Genomic DNA, 21,786 nt, shown 5'->3' with positions numbered 1-21,786 from the left:
GCGTTTTTGAGTGGTGAACCTGGCGGACTTTGGCTGTGGTCGATTGTTGGGCAGTGCTTCCCTGCCGCGGACTAACTGTGAAGGCACGCTGTGGTATATGGCTCCAGAGGTCCTCGTCAGGGACCCCCTCGTCAGGGACCCCATAGACTGATGGCTATGGCTAACCCTTTACGCTGGTTATACTAAATAGCTTAATTTGCAACCACAAGCCTCATGAACAGCTCCCCCTATACGTGTCCGGCCTCCTGAATGGCTTTGGCCTCCTGAACTGCTCCTCCTATGCGGTCGGCCTCCTGAATGGTGCTTCCTACCTAGTCGGCCTCCTGAACGGCTTCTCCCAGGTCGTCTGCCTCCTGAACGGCTCCTTCTACGTTGCCGGTCATCTGTCTCTTGCAGTTCTGCCTATGCCGTCAGCCCCTGGAGTGGTTCCAACTACAGCTCCGTCTTCCTGAGCACCTCCTCCTGCTTCACTGGCCTCCTAAGCACTTTCGCCGGTCTCCTGCTCCTTCCCGGTCCAGTGTCCAGTATCCAGGCCATCCCCCTGGGATCACCTGCTCCTTCCCGGTCCAGTTTCCAGTATCCAGGCCATCCCCCTGGGATCTCCTGCTCCTTCCCGGTCAAGTGCCCGGGCCATCCACCTGAGCTTCCCGGCTGGTCCATCCGGCTTTCAGGCCACGTGCCCTTGAATCTCTCCTCCAGACCCCCTCCAACCACCCTGATAGACCTGGTCGGGTGTCTAGGGAATCTGTCCCTTAAGGGGGCTACTCTCATTTTCTGTGGTGTCACTCTCCCCTTGTCCACCAGATGTCCCGAGACCTTGTCCCTCACCTTACATCTCAAGCCTGCTATGACATCATTCCCCTTAGCTGTGTCCTTGTCCATCTTCCTTCCTGCAACTCACACCCCATTAATCTCTCCCCATGTATATGAGTTCCCCTCCCTTGTTCCCTTGTTGGTTCTTTGTACCTTATTGGTCGTGGTTCCCCAACTGTGGAGGTTTTTTTCTGCCTGTTCAGACATTTGATATAGTATAGACCTTTTTGTTTCATCCTGAGTCGTCTGAGTCTGGATCCATCCCTCTTTGTTCCTGCTGTCCTGCCAGAACCCTGACACTACCAGGCAAAGAACTGGATGTGAAACCAGGCTACACTCTCGCTTTAAAGAGTAAAGGTGATCTTTAACAAGCTTATTGTCTAGATCTACCCAGAATATAGCAGTCAGTTATATATCCTGAATGAGAATGCAACTCGCATCCCAAATTCTATTTAAATATGCATTGCCAGTTCCTCATATGATTTGAAGAAACTTTTGTTAATTTCTACGTTTATTTTCATCAATTTAACTTTCATTAAAATCAAAGAACTGCTGATGCTTTTAGAGTGAAATATATTAAGATCTAGATTTTCGGAAATAATATAACAATCACATAATATAAAGATGAGGTACAAAACATGGGGATATGCTATAGGTTACACATTAAGTGCAGTAATTCATAGGAATTTTAAAGTATAATGGCTCAGACTGTAAGGCTACTGACAAAATATTTACATTAAGATATATATGGTATTAAATGAACATTTACAACATCACACTTTTTTTTAAGTCACATACATTGCAGATTTGGGTTCTTCTTTCTCGCGTGTATTGATATACATTTTTAACTTAAAAGGGTTAGCCCTAATCCTAACCCTTTAAATTTAAAAAGGAATTAAAGGGATATGGTATATTTTAGAAGTATTTGTAACTGACCATTAAAGAACTGTAACAGTACACTACTTACAATATCATCCCAGTATCCTATCCTCCTTACACAAGAGCCCTATCTGTTTTTATTTCATTAAACACGGAAGGTCCAGGCAGGCCTACATGGTCCTTCGCTACATTTGGAGGCCTTTTCCTACCCAAATCCTTTCATTCAAACATTGCATTGTTTCAAGCAAGAGTGACCAGATGGCTCAGGGTACGGGTAAGGGTAATAGGCCTTTTGTAAAATATCTGTCGCTTCCCATTATTCTCCTTCCAAACGCATAGGCTCCTGAACGTCAGATGCCCATTGCTCTTTAGCCTGGTTTACATGGGATACAAAAATAAAACCAAGCTCCAGGAATTAAGAACCGGTCTGGCTCAATGTCTATCCAAGCCAGGGTGGAAATAAGGGATCATAAATAAGTCCAACAAGGCATCTGATCCGTTGGTAATGAATCAATGAGTTACTTGTGATCATCTGAAGAAGAATGAAAGGACCTTCAAATAAAACTGCCAATCCTTCACTCGATAGACAAAGCCTATTCTTCATCCCTGACCCCCCCTCTTCCTCTCTTCACCGTACCTCCCTCCCTCCCCCACTGTTCTTCCGGAGGCCAGCGGCCCCCGAAGTGCCCGGCCCGCGGTTCATCAATTCGATCTCTTCTTCGTCACTCTCATTATCATCCTCATCCTCCTCTTCATCGTCGTCCTGCTGCCTCTCCAGCTCTCCCTCGTCTTCCAGGCCGGAGCTGTGGCTGCTGCCCCGCGGCCGGGCCTGGTCCAGCCCGGCCGCGGGGCTTCCCGTCCCGGAAGCGGCCTGCTCCTTGGCTTTGCGGCTCCTCTTCCACTTCATTCGACGGTTCTGGAACCAGATCTTCACCTGCGATGACAACAACGGACATATCTAAATACACATTCGCCTACATTGTATTCAAGGGGTTAACAAAGATGGCGATACGGCGACATTTGAACCAGGAACCGTCTCATCATCGTTTTAAAATATTGATTGATATTTTAACATATTTTTGAATGAATATGTTCAAATTCTTGTGAAGCTGAACAGCCGTAGGTCAAAATCAGTCTATATCTTTTGGGGGTGCCTCAATTTTTCCAGATTTAACTAGCCTTCACTTGTTCCAGATTTAATCAATAAAAAAACCTCCAAACTGCACTGCTGTCCCTTATTCACATCTGTGAAAATATAATTAGACCTATGTTGAATCTAAATCCCAAATCTAAATCTTCATTTTATATCTAAATCTAGATCTTATATCGAAATCCTAAATTGAAATGCTAAATCTGAAATGCTAAAACTTGTAGGTCGAACCTTGTATATTTCGGGCTAAATCGATTGATGTGAAATAGCTGACCTGATATCCGTGAGCGCATTCCTTGCCCAATGCACATGATGCCACTCCCGGAATATGACTGGTTAGGAGTCAGAACCAATTAGTATATGTATGAAAATTAGCATATCTGTTGAATGGATTTAGGATTTAGATTTAGGATCTCGATTTAGATATAAGATTTAGCATTTCGTTTTAGGAATTAGATTTAGATATAAAATATAGATTTAGATTTAGAATTATGATTTAGATTTAGTGTATATATATATATATATATATATATATATATATATATATAGTAGGCCTACATAAAAATATTTCGATTTATATAGTTTGGCCTCAGATTAAGAATTTCGATTGAGGATGTATGCATAAAATACATTTTGATATAGATGTAGATTTAGATTTAGGATATATATTTAGATTTAACATTTAACATATTTTCTATATGGCAAAAAGGGACATGGAAATTGCATTGCACTTTGGAGGGTTGTTTATTTACTGAATCCAGGAACAATGAACAAAGCTCGAGCCGAATGTGGAACAAGTGAAGGACGTTCTTCAGCAGTTGAAGTTTACAAACGGCCCCCAAACACACCAGCCATCTCAGTGCTGGTCTTAGATGTACCTGGGTTTCTGTGAGCATCAGGGAGGTGGCCACCTCGAACCTCTTAGGCCGGGACAAGTACTTGTTGAGCTTGAATTGGTTCTCCAGCTCCAGCAGCTGCTGGCTGCTGAAGGCAGTGCGGGGCCTTCGACACTTCCCCAGGAGCCCCGCCTGCGAGGACGCTGCACACACACGCACACGCACGCGCGCGCGCACACACACACACACACACACACACACACACACACACACACACACAGACAGACACACACACGAAATAGTATTCTTCCATTATTTCTACTGGAGAACGATCCCTGGTTGTTTATTTGAGTTTGAGAATTTGATTCAAACCTTCGGCCTATTTATTTTTGGATTTTCTCGTTTTAAATGCATTCACTTCTTAGAGTCAGTTTGTAGTTATCACTCCCTTTCGTTGTTCGTGTGATGACGTCAGGGTTATGGCCCTGAGTGGGTGACGTGAGGACACCGGGAGGTGATACGGTTATATGGGGAGTCATAAAGCTTCATAGAGGTGCATTACCTTAATGAAAACGCTATAAATGGCATCTATGAATTTCCTTAATTAAATCCGATGCCTCTCTTTCAGTGGTTACCTTAACCAATAATTATCAATACCTAGATTCTACAAAAAGAGGCCTTGGAATAGACTCTCAGCTAGGGGCCCCTCAGGTAGCATTCTCAGTCCTACAGGATCAACTGCTGATGTCCTTACATTGTTGAACTCCGTTCTTCATTAACCACTCCAAATGAAGCTCAAATACATCAATGAAGTATGATTTGATTGATTAAGCAGTCATTCTTTGGTATAAACACAAAAAGAGATAGATAGTTTAAAACAAATCAAAATTAAAACGAACTCCATTTCTGCACAATAAAATACCTCCATCATCTGATGTCATCGTCATCTATTATTGTTGTAATAATACAACAATTAATGCATATTTCTACACTTAATGAGTAGGGCTATTATCATAGGCCTATTATATTTATTATTATTTATTCTATTATTTAGCCAATATTGTTATTGTTATTACAGGTGTGTGTATAGGCCTACGAGACCAGCCTCTGAGGATTATGGCCAGATAGGAAAGAATGAATAAGAAAGGCTATGAATATATAATTACATTATATATTTATGTAATTACCTGCGTAATCTCCAAATCTGGGTAACATCCCAGTTCTGATCCACGACTCCAGCTGGGGTGTCCCGGTCAGACCCGACCCTTTAAACTGCTCCGGGCAAGGCTGGACCAGATGGGGGAAGCCCGGGTATAAGAAGGCGGGGTGCTGGCCCCCCAGGGCGGCCAGGTGGTACATGGAGCCCGGGTACAATCCGGGATGAACCGACAGGGGCATCGTTGGAAACCCCGACTGGGAGTAGCTGAGGAGCGGGCATTTAGAGAGCAGACCCGCGGTGATGTGAGCGTGGTGGTTCGGAGTCCGGCGAGGGGAGGGGGTCTCGGAGCCGGGGCAGGACCCCGGGCTGTCCCCGGGACTCCGGCCGTACGACCCCGACGACGTTTCGTCCCGGTCCGGCGTGGGGGCCAGGAGCGCGTCGATACCAAAGTTTTGTGATTTTCCAATGCTGGTCTTCATTTCTCTGCTACTTTAAAAGTCTCCAAAATAAATGATGATTATCCCACTGGAAACCTCAGTTGAATGTGTGCAGCATTTCATGTCATACTGAATGAAAAAAAAAAGCATCAAGCTCAACGACCAAGGCTGCTGTCCTTCTATCTGTGCCGCCTCTGCTCCGTACTGGCCGTCATGTCTCCAGCTCTGCGTTAAAACCGTCCACGCGTTCACTCGGGAGTGGGCCACCCTACCCTACGCCCCATCCCCCCCCCCACCACCACCCCACAAGTGTTCCCCAATCTCCTCTTCGCTGATTGGTCAAACGACCGCAAGTTCAGGGTTGTCAGTCATCATTTTTCCCAAGAAATTAAACCCAAACGATCATCTTCAATGGATTTCACGCTTGTAAAACGATCAAGTCACCTTCACACGTCGTGTTTTAGTAAGGTTTAATGTTGCCTTAACCAGAAACATTGGTTTATAATTTGATGAGCCTGTCAGCCAATCCGTAACCTGCACCTCAGCCTCAAGATAATAATCTAAGAACTAGATTCACTGCCTCTCTCTAATTCTCTGTGTCTCTCTATCTATGTCCCCCCCGCCTCTCTCCCCCCCCATCTCTCTCTCTCTCTCTCTCTCTCTCTCTCTCTCTCTCTCTCTCTCTCTCTATCTGCCTGTCTCTCTGTGTCTGTCTGTCTCTCTGGCTCTGTCTGTTTCGCTCTGTTTGTCTGTCTGTTTCTCAAATAGTTTCTTTAATCTGGACTCTCTCCCTCTGGACGCACCCACACACACACACACACACACACACACACACACACACACACACACACACACACACACACACACACACACACACACACACACACACACACAAACACACACACACACACACACACACACACACACACACACATACACACACACGTTGAGAACACAGCAGTGTTAATTACATCCCCTTAAAGAGAAGATAAGCCAAATCAGTAGTATACACCAGACTCTCCATTACATTTTATGGTGGATTGTTCGGACTGGAGTGAAACTGTCTTATCTCTGCAGATTGCATGATTACCGCTCATCGACACATCACGGAGCAAATATGGAGGCAGTAAACATACTATCAAATGTCACCCCACCAGGGAGTGTAATCGAATGAGTCTTCATGGTTCGCTGATGACCCACTGGGTTGCTGCTTTAATCCACTGCCGGGTTGCTGGTATAGAAAATGATCCCCCCCAACTCCTCACCCACATCCCATAGTTGATGAATTCTATTTATCTGTTGTGTATCTTCAATGGCTTCCACTTAGACTTTAAACTCAAGCAAACTAAACTAACTAAACCATGCCAATAAAGAAGTCCTTCATAACAATTAGAAATATGCAAAGGTGGGAAAAAGTTCCCAGATGTGGTAGTAGTCGATATAGTGCTCTGGTCAAGTAAAACTTCCTGGTAGGGCACTGATAAGAGGCCGGCCAGCCTGGGAAAAAAAAAAACGGTTCTTACTTCAAAGACAAACAGGACAACACCTGTTGAATGACCCCGCTTATAAAAGGATCCCTGTGTGTGTGTGGATGTGTGTGTGTGTGTGTGTGTGTGTGTGTGTGTGTGTGTGTGTGTGTGTGCGTGTGTGTTTGTGCTTCCATCTGCTCTCGCCCTTTGCACATTGCGGCTTCTTCAAATAAAATGCAAGCTATTCTGGAATGATTTTGAAAGTTAAAGTAGGGTCATGTCATAATCAAAGAATATGCCTCTGCTTAAAGGTGAAGAGTGTCTGATTAATGACATCTAGTGGTGAGGTTACAGAATGCAATCAGCTGACCCCTCCCCCTCCAATGACGTAGGAGGAGCTACAGTTACTTTACCGGACTGTCTGGGTTCAGTAGCTAGCTCCAAAAGGATGTAGAGTCTGTTCTGCTAGTTGCCTCTCAATACTACTGCTCGGGTGGGGAGCTGAGGAGCTAAGTGGAAGCTCCGGCACATGTGCGTCCTGTGTCACCGTCGGTGCAGCAGATGCATAGAGGGGCACGATAAAAATTCAGACTGGGCTCCAGGAAACGTAACAAAAAGGCTTTAATAAAGAAACTCAAATTCTCTGTTCCATTGACAGGCAGAAAAAAAATAGAATTTTGGAAACAAAAGTAACAAAAACAATCACCCGCATCTGAATGCTATGATTCTTTCCCATTTTTTCTGCTGTATGACAAGTTGGTCTCAATCATGTAAAACAACCTTGAGACCACTTGAATCATTACATAAAAACGCTCTTAAAATTCATGATTATAAAACACGTCAATATCACCACTACAAAATCCTGGATAAACACGTCAATATCACCACTACAAAATCCTGGATAAACATAATGTTCTAAATTTTGGAAATCGCATTGTGTATGCTAATGTTCCCTTCATTTTTAAAATCACACACAATGTACCTCCTCACCTAAGGAACTTTGTGAATCTTGGCTCAGAATTTGCAGCACGAGCAACCAAGTCAACAATTAGGGGAGAATGCAGAATTCCGCTATGCAAAACCACATTTGGAAAGTCGTCCTTCTCTTTTGTAGGCAAAAAACAATGGTCAGTCTCCCAACAGATCTAATAAACAATAATGATTTTTAAGCTTTCCCCTGTCACGCAGCAGACCTGCACACACTTGTAACATAGAATCAGAATTGAAGAGCTAGTGGGATAGGGGTATATTTCTTTTATAAAATATGCAATGTAGTGCTTTTAGTAAACTATTTTATCCTATGTATTTATATCATTGTATCTTCTTATCATTTAATGTTTAATCCAATGTTTATATATTATTGTGTGTTATTAGCCATTATTGTGTGTTTAGTTTTGTAGTATTTATTCTTTTTACCTGCCCAGGGACTACAGGTGGAAAATAGCAATTAGCTAAAATCTGGTGCGATGCATCTCTCCTTGCTCTAAACAAGGTTAATGTTTTTTTGTACATTGTCCCAGTTAAATAAATTTACATTACAAAATGGGGAGACAGTGATCAGGGAATGAGTTGCAAATGGGAAGATGGACAAAGAAACGCAGTTAAGAGGAATTAATTGCAAGCTGGAGATGTAAGGGGAGGGAAAATGTCTAGGGACATCTGGTGGACAAGGTGAGAAGGAACACTAAACAACACAAGGACAGAGACAGCACGTGACACCCTGGTAGCCTGGTAGTATGTGTGGCTTCAGGATAAGGTGCAGGGTTCTGAGGGGGTGTAGGTTCTGTGTGGTGGCATAAAGGGGTGAGGGCCATACACCTGTTTACGGCCCATGTGTGTGGCTCAGACTGTTGCTGATATTCCGGTGTCCGGAACTAATTCATCATAATAAAGCTCATTATTTTCTGTAACCCGCTGGTCTCCTTTACGTTGGTGCACTGTTGAGAATTGAAGGACGTTTGCGGATGATATTTGAGATTAGTTGGATTGCTCGATCCACAGCGGGACTCTTGTAAGGACTAGCGTAGGCAGAGATTGATTTTATGGGTCTTTATGAAGTTTCAGATACAAACAGGTTTAGGAATCAAAAATGTGTGTGGTGTCTGCAATGTAACCAAAATGCAACCAAATATAAGTACATAAATGAACTGGCTACAACAGTGAAATAATAAATGATTTACAATGCTCCGAATGAGCGCATGTGTAATGGCCGTGATCTGAATGCAATCGCAGCTGCGACGTGAATGCACGGTAAAGTTGCGCAACACTTGAACAGGTGGAAGTTATTGACACAACATTAACATATAAGTGAACTGTACTGTTCTTACTTTTTTAATATACAAAATATCAATATAAATATCAAAGAATGACTCACTTGGTCAAGAACGCACATGCACACTTTCTCCATGTTACGTGGTGGAATGAACTACAACAATGCGCGACTGCGAGTCAATGTTTACCAAAGGAGAAGGACCCTACCTAGTGGTTTTAAACAGAATTACCAAATCAGACAAATACATAGGGGAATTCAAGCACAGCCGCCCCCAGAATTGTGTAACTATAATGCAGAGAACCCGTTGAATTCCCGACGTTGTCACCATTGCTTCTTGCACTTCTTGGATTCTTGGAATACCTGGTCGGTGGACCAGACGGGCCAGAGGGTGTAGGTAGATCCGGTCCTTCACTTTGACCTCTTTCGATCTGATACAGCCATCTGCACTGGCTATCAGCTTGACCATCATGCCGACTGGCCAACGAGCGTGCGGCAGTTGAGGGTCAGCTGTCATCACCAACGTGTCCTTGGCCAGGTTTTCAGTTGGTTTCTTGCACTTCTGTCACACTTGAAGGGCTGGCATGTAATGGCGAACGAACTGTGACCAGAAGTGGTCAGCCACCATTTGGTTGTGGCGCCAGCACCGCTTGGTAAGGAGATTGGAATCATAGGTTTCTTGCGACAGGGAGGCACCCCGCCGCCCCATGAGCAACATGCTTGGTGGTACTGGGCCAGGGTCTGCTATGTCCAATGAAACCTACCCCAATGGTTTTACATTGAGAATACCGTCGACTTCAACTGGTCCAGGTAAGGTGGAATCAGGCATTGCCGCCCCGTGCAAGGACTGCTGTGTTTCTTTGACCAAGCATCCCCAGGATGTAATCTGGGCAGTGTCAGGTGTGGTCAGTACTGGACTTTTTGTGGTGAGGCTACAGAAGATGTTGCTCCTCAACTCCCCTGGCTCTTCTGGGTTTAGCTTGACAACGCACCCTGCCTCAATGAGCTGCTGGATTTCATCTTTGTAGAGCTGAGCATTGGCTGGGTCCTTCGCCAGTCGCCTTTCCGTACTACGGAGGTTTGCCATGACTGCGTCTTCGCTGATCTTCAGCAATGGAGCTTCTTTGATGCCTAGCAGTGGTGAAGCATGTCGAAGGGTGTCCCCGACTTGGACCCGTTTGGTCCAAGATTCCAAGAGGTTCACGGCTTCTTGGTTGTGCCGTGATCGTGTGATCGGCTTCTCACATTTAAATGGGAGGACATTGAGCTGCCAACAATGTTAACTGTTGGTAGAGATCCTCTGTGATTGGCCCAAAGGATGTTAACAGACATTGTTGTGTCAGTACTAGACGGGGTGTGAGACCATCTGGTCCCTGGAGAGCCCAGCCGAGCTGTGTATGGACTGCTGCAGGTCCACCGCTGGGGCCAAACCTGACACGTTCCTTTGCAGCAATAAGGCAGGTATAATCTGCGCCGATAAGGAGAAGTGGTTGTGCCTTATCAAAGGGCTGGAGTGGAATCCCCCTAAGATGGCGGTAGCACTTCTGCAGGGCGGTCACAGGGTAATTTCTCCACTTGGTCAGGAATGTGCTTAATGATTTCAGGGCATTGTGAAAGGTAATGGTCAACGCTTTTTTACAGGGCTGGCTGCTGGTTCTTGGCTTGTCAGAGCCATGATAAATGGATACCTGCTGGTTGTTCGGCCTCTGGGCAGGCAGTCTGTCATTTCGGGGGGCTGGTGGCCTCTCAGAGTGATGGCGTTGTACCATTTTGGATGACAGCCGTTGGGCTTCGGCTTTGACCTTATGCCACTCTGAAAGGTCACATAGGTTGTAGGGGTTAAGGCTGTTGGTTTGGAGCCTACCCCACACCTGCAGGTGTTCGATGAAGCTGTCCCTAGAGTACTTCGGCAGCTTACTCAGAAGCCGATCCACATGACCTGTGGACATCAGTTCTGTGCCGTTGGGGCCTTCGAGAGATATCAGCATACCTACTAGGAGGTTCACGCTGAGGGCAAAGGTCTGAAACGCCTTTGAATCGCCAACCCGGACATCTGGGGTGTTCAGGATAGCCGCATTTTTGCTCTGCGCCAGCTGGTGTGGTTACCCATATTGCCGCTGCAGGGCCTGCATAGCTGCAGTATAAGGCTGAGGGTAATGACTGACATGATGAATGACATGACTGTGCTATCAGTTTAGCCTTGTCTAGCTTCAAGTGTTCCATTAGTACCCTATATTTATATTGCTTGGACAATTCAGCATGGGAATTTAAGAGATAATCCAGAGCCATTTTCAGATCTGAACTCTCTCTTGCTGTCGTTTACCAGGTTAGGGAGAGCTGGCAAAGGCACTGGTTGCCGTCGAGGGAGTTCATGATAGGCTGCAGGTGGCTGGGACATCCCAGGCATTAGCTGGAAAGCTGATGGAATCGTGGGTAGCAGCTGATGGGCAGGCAGTATAGACAAGACTGGAGGGGGGTAATGCCTGTGCTGGACAGGTTCCGCTGGTGGCGTGTAGTAGGTTGGCTGAGCCACTGACTCGGGTGGAAGCTGATACATATGCGGTGCGGTCACAACAGGATGCTGATACCCTGGCTGTGGAAGCACCACTGGAGCGTGTTGGTATACATTCTGTGCCGGCACCGCAGGGGGAGGCTGTTGAAGGTGCTGATGGGAAGGCTGATGCAGGCGCTGAGGGAGGGCAGTAGGGCCATACTGGTAAACTTGCAGCGCCTGTTGCGCCTGGGGCTGGATCAACGGCTGTGGAACCTGGGGCTGTGGAGCCGGGTACTGGTACACTGGCAGTGGAGTCTGGGGCTGGTACACCGACAGTGGAGTCTGGGGCTGGTACACTGGCTGTTGCGCCTGGGTCTGGTAAACTGGCTCTGGAGCCCGGGTCTGGTAGACCAGCGGTGGAGCCCGGGTCTGGTAGACCGGCTCTGGAGCCTGGATCTGGTAGACCGGCTGTGGAGCTTGGGTCTAGTAGACCGGCTCTGGGGCCCCGGTCTGGTAGACCGGCTCTAAAGCCTGGGTCTGGAAGACCGGCTCTGGAGCCTGGGTCTGGAAGACCGGCTCTGAAGCCCGGGTCTAGTAGACCGGTTCTGGAGCCCGGATGTGGTAGACCGGCCCTGGAGCCCGGGTCTGGTAGACCGGCTCTGCAGCCCAGGTCTGGTAGACTGGCTGTGGAGCCTGGGTCTGGTATCATCCCCCATAGCTGGGGGATGATAATACCTTGTCTGTGAAGGCCCAGCAGGTATCGCTGCAGGAGATTGGTATACAGACTGTGAGGGTGCCATGGACATCTGATGGTGCCCTGGCTGTACAGGAATGCCCGGTGGATTATACACCGTCTGCGGAGATGCAGTGATGCAATGCAGTCTGTTCATACGCCGAGTGAGCAGGTGTCACAGGCGGAGGCTGAGATGGAGTCTGATGGGCTAGTGGATGCTGCATTGCCTGAGATGGGATCCGTATTTGCTGATGGACGGATCCAGATCGATGGGAGCTATTAGAGAGCTTGTGGAATGATGTGTAATGCAATACGGGTGAGCAGCTGCCAATAACTACTGAGCTGCACTCTGAATGATCGTAGTCATAATTCCCTGATTATGGTTTTGGCTGCTTACTGCTGATTTGGAGCAGCTGTCTAGCTGGTCTCTAGATGTGGCAGGTTCGACCTGACCAATGTAAGCTGACTGCAGCTGATATGTGTCTATGCTCTGTATGTTCCCCTGCGCTCTATCGAGAGTGCCGAGGGGAATTGTGGATGCTAGCAATGATTTAGGGAGAGTCACTTCATATGCTTGAAAGTGTGATGGGAGCTGTCTGCACCTTTCTTGTCCTGTGGTGACGCCATATGGGGCTGCTTCTCCCTCCTTCTCTACCATTTTGTCACTGTGGGTGAAGCTCTCTGGCTCGAAGGACCAATGGTAATACTAGAAGGATGTAATGTTATCTGAGATAAGGGTGGGTTGCTCGATCCACAGCAGGACTCTTGTAAGGAGTAGCGTAGGCAGAGATTGGTTTCATGGTCTTTATGTAGATTCAGGTGCATACAGGATTAGGGATGTCAAATGTGTGTGGTTTCTGCAATGTAACCAAAATGCAACCAAATATAGGGTTAGTAATAAATGATTTACAATGCTCCAAATGAGCGCATGTGTAATGGCCGTGATCTGAATGCAATCGTGGCTGCGACGTGAATGCACGGTAAAGTTGCGCAACACTTGAACAGGTGGAATATTATTATTGACACAGCATTAACATATAAGTGAACTGTACTGTTCTTACTTTTTGTATATACAAAATATCAATATAAATATCAAAGAATGACTCACTTGGTCAAGAACGCACATGCACACTTGCTCCATGTTACGTGGATGAACAAACTAGAATAATGCACGACTGCGCGTCAATGTTTACCAAAGGAAAATGACCCTACCTAGTGGTGAGGGCGCATTCCTATCTGCCTGACAGAATTACTAAATCAGACAAATACATAAGGGAATTCAGAACATGCACAGTAGCAAAATGTCTGTGTGCGGGCTCTCTACATTCTCCCTTAAGAGACGTGCTTTATTCCAATGTCATGCTATGATGTGTGTGAATATATGTAGACAAACAAGCACACCCAAACGTGAGGGCACTTTGTTCCAAAATGCTGACTCTAGCTTCTTCGATGATTGGAATGATTCCATTCCTGGTCTCCTGTCATTCCGTCTGTAACTGTGTCTTTAATTGAGCCCTCCAATCAATACATCAGTCGAAGGGGGGCACGGTATTTAATCCAACTCGCTGTTAACCATCGCTACTTGTGCTGCCCATGCATTCCTGTATGTGAGTAACTCTGTGACTACTCTCCTCCATTTTGTTTTAGTGTTATTAACCTTGCTGGGTGGCGGGGCCTGTAATGAGTGAAACATTACGATGGAACCGTCTCATAGTGGCCCTATTCCCCAGGCTGTAAAAGCTGACTGTAAAATGATCAAAGCCCTCTGATCGCCTCTTTTCAAGATAGCAGACAGCCGTTGTGACTGTTTGGTTTGGTTTGGTCTTTGTTGCTTTATGAATGCACAGCATGCAGTTTTTGATTTTACATCACCTCATTTAGAGCAAGTGAGTAAACCTAAATAGCGTCTCTTAAAACTGTAGATTTTTTTTATAATATTAGTTCATGCACCATCTGTTTGAAAAAAACATTTCACACCGCCAAGAGATAAGGAGGCTGGTAATATATCAGCATTTGGATTTATGGTTGTAGAGCGATTAACAACTCCAAACAAAGAGCTCTCTGTTTTCGATTACACCAATATTACATTATGAATTTACTGACAAAGGGGTGATCAAGCTATAAATACACATCCTTCATACACTTTGTACAGCACTAACTTTATTACAGCGATGGACTACAAGATTTATACCAGGTTGTAATGCAGCTGATGAATCATGAATGTCCCATGAATCAACCTTCATACTTCAAAATCAACATCGATATTAACTTATTGTAACATCACATTTGATAAAGCCAGAACACTTTCTGTTTGATTTCCCTTTCAAGCGGTCCAAGCCAGAGCAGTATGGCTCTTTGTACGATGGCTTCACTCCGTGTGCAGATGAACTCAGAGGACACCCACGCCTCAGTCCCGGGACATCAGGGCCTTTTCACAGAGTCAAACACTTCAGATTTAAAGTTTAAGAATAACAGACACACTCATACACACTCGTATAGGCACTTGTTTACACACTTGTACATGCATTCACTTGTACACAGACACGCATGCACTCACTCACACACACACACATGCATGCACACACACACACACACGCACGCACAGGCACAGAAAAACACACCACCGGTACCAGAGTTTACACAAAGAGCAGCCCCACGGAGTGGCGTGGGTGCTAAACACACACACACACACACACACACACACACATACACCACACACACACACACACACACACACAGTCTGGCCGCCCACATTATCTCTCTCTGGAGCCCATTACCGCTGCTCTCGAGGCAGCCATAAAAAGAGCCATTCACTCTGCCTCTTTTCATACACAAATGTGACACGAAGGTTCACCCCAGAGGTGGTCGTGTCTGACCCCGGTTAACAGGCCCCCCAGCCCGGCCATGCCAGCACTGTGCACGGAAATGTGGAATCAAATCAAAAAGAGAGCACTTTACCTGATTAAGGCATGGCCTGATGCTCATAGGTTTCCTTCCACAGATACCCATCATTTGTGAAATTGAAGAAGTAAACCAAATATGTAAATAAAAACGATATGGAGATGCCCACCCCATGTGTGTTTGTTTGGGTAGGTGTATAAAAAATATACCTTTGCATATTATGCTGGAAGGTTGGTTGGTTGCTAACAGCATTGTGGGTAGTATTTGCATTATTGATATTGGCGTGTATCATGTAAATATATCTTTGAATAAATATGTGAATTCAATTTTGTGACAAAGGCTTACACCTAACTGTGGCGTGTAGTTAGTGAAGGAAGATTTATTTATCCGTATATATGGAATGTTAATTGTACTTTATATTAAGAAGACTAGTTGTTTATTATGCAGTTGCTTGAACATAAGAAACCTAACTTGTGTTTGATTTGTTTGTATAATCCTAATTAGTGTTGTATTCATTGATCTATATATGGTTATGGTAATACTTCTACAGGGTTGGCCATGTGTTCCTTGGACACATCAGTCCATTCCACTAATCCCACCCTGACAGATAGGCCATCATTAGGCCTAGTGTTCCTTCTATTATCCTCTCCTGTCTTGTGATTTATATTGTCGGGCCCCTTGTCTTGCCCTGATTGGCTGGCTAATGGACCGCAGGGGAATAGAACACTTCCTGGTGTTGTAGAGGTGGGCGTGGCCGCCGGGTTCAGCCCCTGGATGTATAATCATAGGGTTTGACCCGGTTGATTAATGGTGGATTTTGGCAGCTTGACGTGGGCACAGTGCAGTGGGAGGAGCCTGAGGCCGCTGATTGCTACTTCCACAGTAAACAGTCAGTGACCACACAATGAGGGGCAGAGGCTCCGGGAGGAGGAGCGCCTAATGGGGGGTGAGCCGACACATAGCTAATTAGCCCCGTAGCAGGTTAGCGGTGAATGAGGGGAGGGGACGGACACACGTAAGGGGCCGGCGGGGACACAAAGCAGGGGGGCAGTGGCAGGGCAGAGGCGGGGCTGTTGGTGGGACAGGGCAGTTACACATCTGTTGCTCTGCCAGCTCTGGTTCTCAGAAACCTTTACTAACACCAGCAACACATTAACAACACAACACCAAACAACCCATTAACAAAACCACACCAGCAACACATTAACAACACAACACCAGTAACACATTAATAACACAACACCAGCAACACATTAAAAACACAGCACGAGCAATACATTAACAACACAACACCAGCAACACATTAACATTAAAAAATCAAACAACACACTCACAACACAACACCCGCAACACATTAACAACACCAAACCAAACATTAACAACACCAGCAACACATTAACAACACAACACCAAACACATTAACAATACAACAACAGAAACACATTAACAACACAAAATCAAACAACACATTCACAACACAACACCAGCAACACATTAACAACACAACACCAGCAACACATTGACAAACACTAAACAACACATTAACAACACAGCACCAGCAACACATTAACAACACAACACCAAACAACACTTTAACAAAACCACACCAGCAACACATTAACAACACAACACCAGCAACACATTAATAACACAATACCAGCAACACATTAAAAACACAGCACTAGCAACACATTAACAACACAACACCAGCAACACATTAACAACACAAAATCAAACAACACATTCACAACAAAACACCCGCAACACATTAACAACACCAGGGGCGTAGGAATGAGTTTAACATTGGGGGGGACACATATCTGAAACCTGACACATCCGTTAATGGTTTGAACAGAAATATGTCATAAATTAACAACACTGAAAAAATTCAGAAAATATATTTTATTCTACTAAAAAGATACATTTGTAAATGTAAAGGAAAACACATTTTTAATGGCAGTAATGAACTGATAAATATCAAATCAATTATTTAATTGCACGCTCAATCATCCAGTTTTTTAGAATAAGAAGCGGTGACAAGACGCTGTGTTGCGCTTTCAAAATAAAATAAAATATTTTTCTCCCCCCGGTATAATTTTTAGGTGGGACAAATGCGCCTGTCTCCAATATTGGAGGGGACATGTCCCCTCCGTCCCCCCGGTTCCTACGCCCTAGAACAACACCAAACCAAACATTAACAACACCAGCAACACAATAACAACACCAAACACATTAACAATACAACAACAGAAACCCATTAACAACACAACACCAGCATTACATTAACAACACAACACCAGCAACACATTGACAAACACTAAACAATACATTAACAACACAGCACTAGCAAGACATTAACAACACAACACCAAACAACACTTTAACAATGCAACACCAGCAACACATTAACAACACAACACCAGCAACACATTAACAAACAACACCAAACAACACATTTAACTCTTACAGGAGCCTCTTCAAGGAAAAGTTACATATTTGAAACAGATCCTATGTATAGATGTTAAAGTAGAGTGACGGAGCAGCATGTTCCAGAGACGAGAGCTACAGAAGAGGACCACGCAGATGAACGCAGCTTTCTCAGTATGGATGGGTGGATAGGTTTTCTAACATTGTAATTAGAGATGAATGAAGATCATCACAAAATACATTACAAAATGTGTGTTGAATTGGTTTGGGTTGGTTTTGTGTTTGTGTGGAATGGAAATAATAATATGGACTGGAGAGTGTGTGTGTGTGTGTGTGTGTGTGTGTGTGTGTGTGTGTTTGTGTGTGTGTGTGCATTAGCATGTGTGTGTGCACATCTCACTTACAGGATACAAGATTGGATGGGCATGAGATTAAATTTAAAGTTAGACTCCAGGCCATCACAGCAACCTTCAAAACAAGACATTTGCATTAACAGGGAGAACAGGGTGAATCTGATTGGTTGGTTGGTTCCCTGCTGTAGACCCACAGACCCTGTGACCTCCTTCTTAAGGTTAAACAGACAGCTGAGGAGTAAAGAAACAAGGAATAACACCTCCGTTAATCAACTCCCCTCCCTCCCCACCCAGCTCCTCCTCCTCTTCCTCTGACTCGTGTGTTTTTAATCTAGTCTTCATCGTTTCCCCGGCGCAGAGGGAAGAGGACATTAAAGCTGACAGTTCAATTAGCCTCACGCTCCACCGGCCCTCCCACCAATACTCGCCGGTCCGGTTTAATCAGCGGTGTGTGTGTGCATGTGTTTGTGTGTGCCTGTGGTTGCGTACGTGTGTGAGTGTGTGTGTGTGGGCGCCTGTACATGTGTGTATTTGCATGTCCACGAGGGGACAGGGGAGGAATACATCATTCATTATCATCTCCTCACTTGACCCCCAGTGAGCTCCCAACATGGGGTGTGGTTTATGGCTGCAGAGCTTCCAGTTGTGTGAGGCTGGGAGGCAGCGGAGGAATCCTTTAAGAGACGAATCCTTTAGGAGGATTTATGGGACCACCGTCCTGTGATAGGCTGAATATGACAATGGGTTTTAGTTGTATATTTAATTAAACAGAATCACTTGCAGTTGGATGAATTGGTGGGATATTCTGGTCTTCAACCTTCTAGTCATCATGGTATTCAATATGTTATAAAACATACATATATAAAATATATGACATTTTGTGAACATTTTTATCAAGTGTCTCACAATATGGTGAGTGGTTACATTATGAGGAGTGAGGGGGGCAGTGGGAAGCGAACCTCTAACCATGACAGTGTGTGTGTGTGTGTGTATGTGTGTGTGTGTGTGTGTGTGTGTGTGTGTGCGTTTGTTCATGTGTTCATGTGCATACAAAGGGGAAGTGGGCACATGTTTGAGAGGCCCTCCAGTGATTAGCCAGGGAATGATTTTCCTTGAGATGGTGGGTTGGATGGGGGAGGAGCAGGGGTTTATATGTTGTGACATATAGACACTAAACACCAGGTTCCACTCGCCTAATTAGTGGCGTCTGTTATCCTTAAATTATTAAATAAAATATCCTTTTGAATCCATTGGATGTGACTGATCAACAAATGAATTAATTGCAGGTTGTGCAATGTGCAATTAGTGACCATGTCTTTGTTAAACTATTAGTGATGCAATGTAATAACAGAGTGTTGTTAAATATCAGTATTGCATCATTAACCTGCCTCTTATAAATTCACCAATTCATTAAATACTTTTATTCATCTGCGATCCCTGCGTGTTGAGAGAGTTTCTGAGATGAATGGTGGAATCATAAAGCTCATATTTAGGTTCATAGTGCTGCCAAGTTCGGTAAACACGTTAAAAAGGTTTTAAATCATGTTGACCCTGAAAAAGTAACAGCTGCTTTAGGAAATAAATACAAATAAAGCATTAATAGGAATAAAACAAGATAGATTGAGTGGGAAGCAGGTTGGAGGGAAGAATGAAGGGAACAAGTCTCGAAATCTCTCAAGGACAACTGAGTATCAGTGTGAATGTACCATGAGTTCAGCCGTAGCGACACACAGAGAACGCCCCCACACACACATCTTAACTTGTGTGTTTGTTCTTCTATATAATGGGCTGCTAATCATGTGTTTGCTCACCTATATCAGCCCCGCAGCTGTCCCGATTCTCAGGCCCCAAAAAGGGCCTGAGTGTTGGGAGACGGGGGGTGGAGGCTTCCTCGTCTGACGGACAGCTACTTGTTAGGTTTGTATCTAGCGTGGCTTTTCACTGTTCAAACTGTGTAGAAGCTGTATGTACATATGCTCTTTTGTATGATGGAATTAAAAATCTTTATTTGTGCGTTATTTTGTATCTTGTGTATATTATGTTTTTCCAAGTTATCAGGTTTCAGTGTTTTTCCAAGACAAAAAGTATTTTAGCACAAATTATTTCTCGAATGAATTTCAGCCTCCGGCACTTTAACCACAGATGGTGTAGCATCTCTCGCTCTCTCAACCCCCCCCCCCGAACATCATCTCTGGTTCCCTCATTGTTCCTGATTGACATGGTAATAGCTACAAATTGATGGCACCATTGAGTGGGCCGGTGTCATGGGGGGGTACCAGAGAACACCAACTCTCTGCCCCACAGGAACAGGCCATTAATCACGGAGAACCCCCGCAGACTGCCGCCCTCCTGCCCGCCACCTAGACACACTGAGGACACAATCCTTGTTGTGCCGTCCCTGCTTGGGTGTCTCAGTCTCTCCTGTCTCTCTTTCTCCCTGTCTATCTCTCTCACTCAGGCTGTCTCTCTTTTCATGTTGTGGGTCTCTGCTTGGAAACGTTGTGGCTCCCAGTAGAAAGGTTCTGGTTTCTAAGCCTAGTGCATTCATAATAGGCGTCCTTGAGAACAATGTGGGAACAACTGGAACCTGATCATTTCTGACATCTAATAGATTATAGTGGATAGAAGCCACTTCTAAATGATTATAAGTAGTAACACTCTCTCTAACGGCATGTTTTGCTTCTGAAATGGTTCAGATAACATGGTTGTTGCTGTCATTCCAGGCGTGGTTTAGAGAGATTAACACATCTGCAGAATTAAATGGTTTCAAACAATAACTCAATATATTTTCTAATGTTTTCCAAAGTTTAGTTATATTATTAAACATTGTGAGAGGTAGAGACTCACTCAAATTCAGATTGAATTATTTCCTAAATAATATTATCAGCCTTTTGTACCTCTTAAGTTACATTAAGAAAATAAAACATTGGGAGGGAATAAAGGAGCGTTTAAAAATGTCAACATTTGTGAAGTAAAATAAAAATGGATTTCCCTTAAACTGCAAATACATTTTTTCCTGTTAGGGATTGTGTTTTCCCCCTTCTTTCACCTAAATCATTAGATTTATGCAGGAGTAAATCACAACTCTAGTGGCCAACGTGTTGACACACACATCCTGCGTTCCCACTCCATAATGAAATCAGCCTTGACACTGGAACAGCTCAATACAGTCAATACAATCAACTAACAGCTCAACTCACTATGCTAATTCACCCAGTTTTCATGCCAAAGTGTAAAAAACTCCTTTATAAGTTAAAATTATGATTTATGAGAGAGCTGTGTTGATGTTATAAGCTACAAGCAAGGACGGATTAACATGACCAAGGGCCCTGGACACAAACCAGCCACGGACCCCTACCAACACGCAAATACACGCACTAGCACACCGAATTTGGTCGCATATCATAACTCATGCAATCCACAATCACACACATTATAATGCAGCGCGCAGCCAGGAGAGAGAGAGAGAGAGAGAGAGAGAGAGAGAGAGAGAGAGAGAGAGAGAGAGAGAGAGAGAGAGAGAGAGAGAGATTATCTAACCCAGCGGCTGCGGGCATGCATAGTGCCAGCCGCTCATCTTAACGGCAGAACATGGAATCTGTCAGGTTAATATCATGACTTTAAAGGCACCTAATGACTTCCTTTAACGAATTCCGTTAGTTTAAAATATAAAGAATTCCGCATGTCTCCTTGTTCTTGTTTTTTGTTAGAAAATGTTGTGATGAACGGTATTTGTTGTAGGCCTACCAGGGCACTATCTGTAGTGTCTTTTTCTTTCTTTCGTTTAGCTTTGCCGACCCGCTTAGCACACGTTTATCCATTTCCACTGTGAAATTGACCGTTGACCAAGCACTACGACATTGAAG

The 21,786-nt window shown here is 44.7% G+C and overlaps 1 protein-coding gene across 1 annotated transcript; it reads right to left on the bottom strand.

Moving 5' to 3' along the window:
* Positions 1-2,320: 2,320 nt before the first annotated feature.
* Positions 2,321-5,316, bottom strand: mnx2a (motor neuron and pancreas homeobox 2a; the record flags this gene model as incomplete). Its single annotated transcript, XM_079733946.1, has 3 exons — positions 2,321-2,626; positions 3,721-3,881; positions 4,866-5,316. 3 exons carry the CDS (start codon positions 5,314-5,316, stop codon positions 2,321-2,323), a joined length of 918 nt encoding a protein of 305 aa, XP_079590072.1.
* Positions 5,317-21,786: the final 16,470 nt, after the last annotated feature.

Source organism: Pollachius pollachius (assembly GCF_949987615.1).
Source record: "Pollachius pollachius genome assembly, chromosome: 3".
NCBI lineage: Eukaryota > Metazoa > Chordata > Actinopteri > Gadiformes > Gadidae > Pollachius > Pollachius pollachius.
The sequence above is the reverse complement of the archived record's forward strand: the minus strand, read 5'-3'. Positions and strand labels throughout refer to the sequence as shown.